Source organism: Apaloderma vittatum, unplaced genomic scaffold (assembly GCF_000703405.1).
Source record: "Apaloderma vittatum isolate BGI_N311 unplaced genomic scaffold, ASM70340v1 scaffold24746, whole genome shotgun sequence".
In the NCBI taxonomy this organism is placed as follows: Eukaryota; Metazoa; Chordata; class Aves; order Trogoniformes; family Trogonidae; genus Apaloderma; species Apaloderma vittatum.
The window spans coordinates 2,947-3,695 of NW_009723706.1; the positions used below are offsets into that span (position 1 = coordinate 2,947).

The 749-nt window shown below is 59.3% G+C and overlaps 1 protein-coding gene across 1 annotated transcript in view; it reads left to right on the plus strand.

Moving 5' to 3' along the window:
- Positions 1-304: 304 nt before the first annotated feature.
- The window catches only part of G6PC (glucose-6-phosphatase, catalytic subunit), a 2,821-nt gene continuing 2,376 nt past the window's right edge, over positions 305-749 (plus strand). Inside the window, exon 1 of the mRNA XM_009872230.1 lies at positions 305-546. Within this exon, the coding sequence (XP_009870532.1) occupies positions 305-546 (242 nt within the window). The remainder of the gene's footprint in view (positions 547-749) is intronic.

Genomic DNA, 749 nt, shown 5'->3' on the forward strand with positions numbered 1-749 from the left:
TGTTGGGCACGGGGAGGAGCAGGGGCTGCAGGATCCTGTGGGCAAAGGTGGGGGCGGAGGAGAGCTGGGGTGCTGCTGCCAGAGAACCCCACGCTCCACGTGCCCTCGAAGCCTGTTTTTCCCTTTTACGTAAGTTGTTCCAAACATGTTTGTAACAACCCCCGGCGATGCACCTTTGGCAAAAGCGGCTTTAGGTCCAAAGATCAGTGCTGGGACAAGCGACCTGACTGCGGCAAACACGAGTCTGCAGAGTATAAAACCCCGGCGGCTGGGCCACGGCGAGGGGCTGCAGCTGCAGAGGAGGATGGAGGCCGGCATGAACCTCCCGCACCACGCGGGCATCCAGGGGGGCAGCCAGGCGACACACTGGCTGCAGGAGCACTTCCAGGGCTCCCAGGACTGGTTCCTCTTCATCTCCTTCGCTGCCGACCTCAGGAACACTTTCTTTGTCTTTTTCCCTATCTGGTTCCACTTCAGCGAGTCGGTGGGTGTCAGGCTCATCTGGGTGGCCGTGATCGGTGACTGGCTCAACCTCGTCTTCAAGTGGTGAGTGGGATACCCACGCTGCCTGCACGTGTGACAGGGATGGGTGGCCTCTGCCTCTGATGCTACCATGAGACCTGAAAAAGACTTAGAGGGAGCAGACACCACTCCTCTTCCTTAGCACATTGACTTGCTCCCAAGAAGTTTCGCTCTTCCCCTTCAGGAGCCAGGGATGGGGACATGAGCAGGCAGTGCTGGTCATCGGG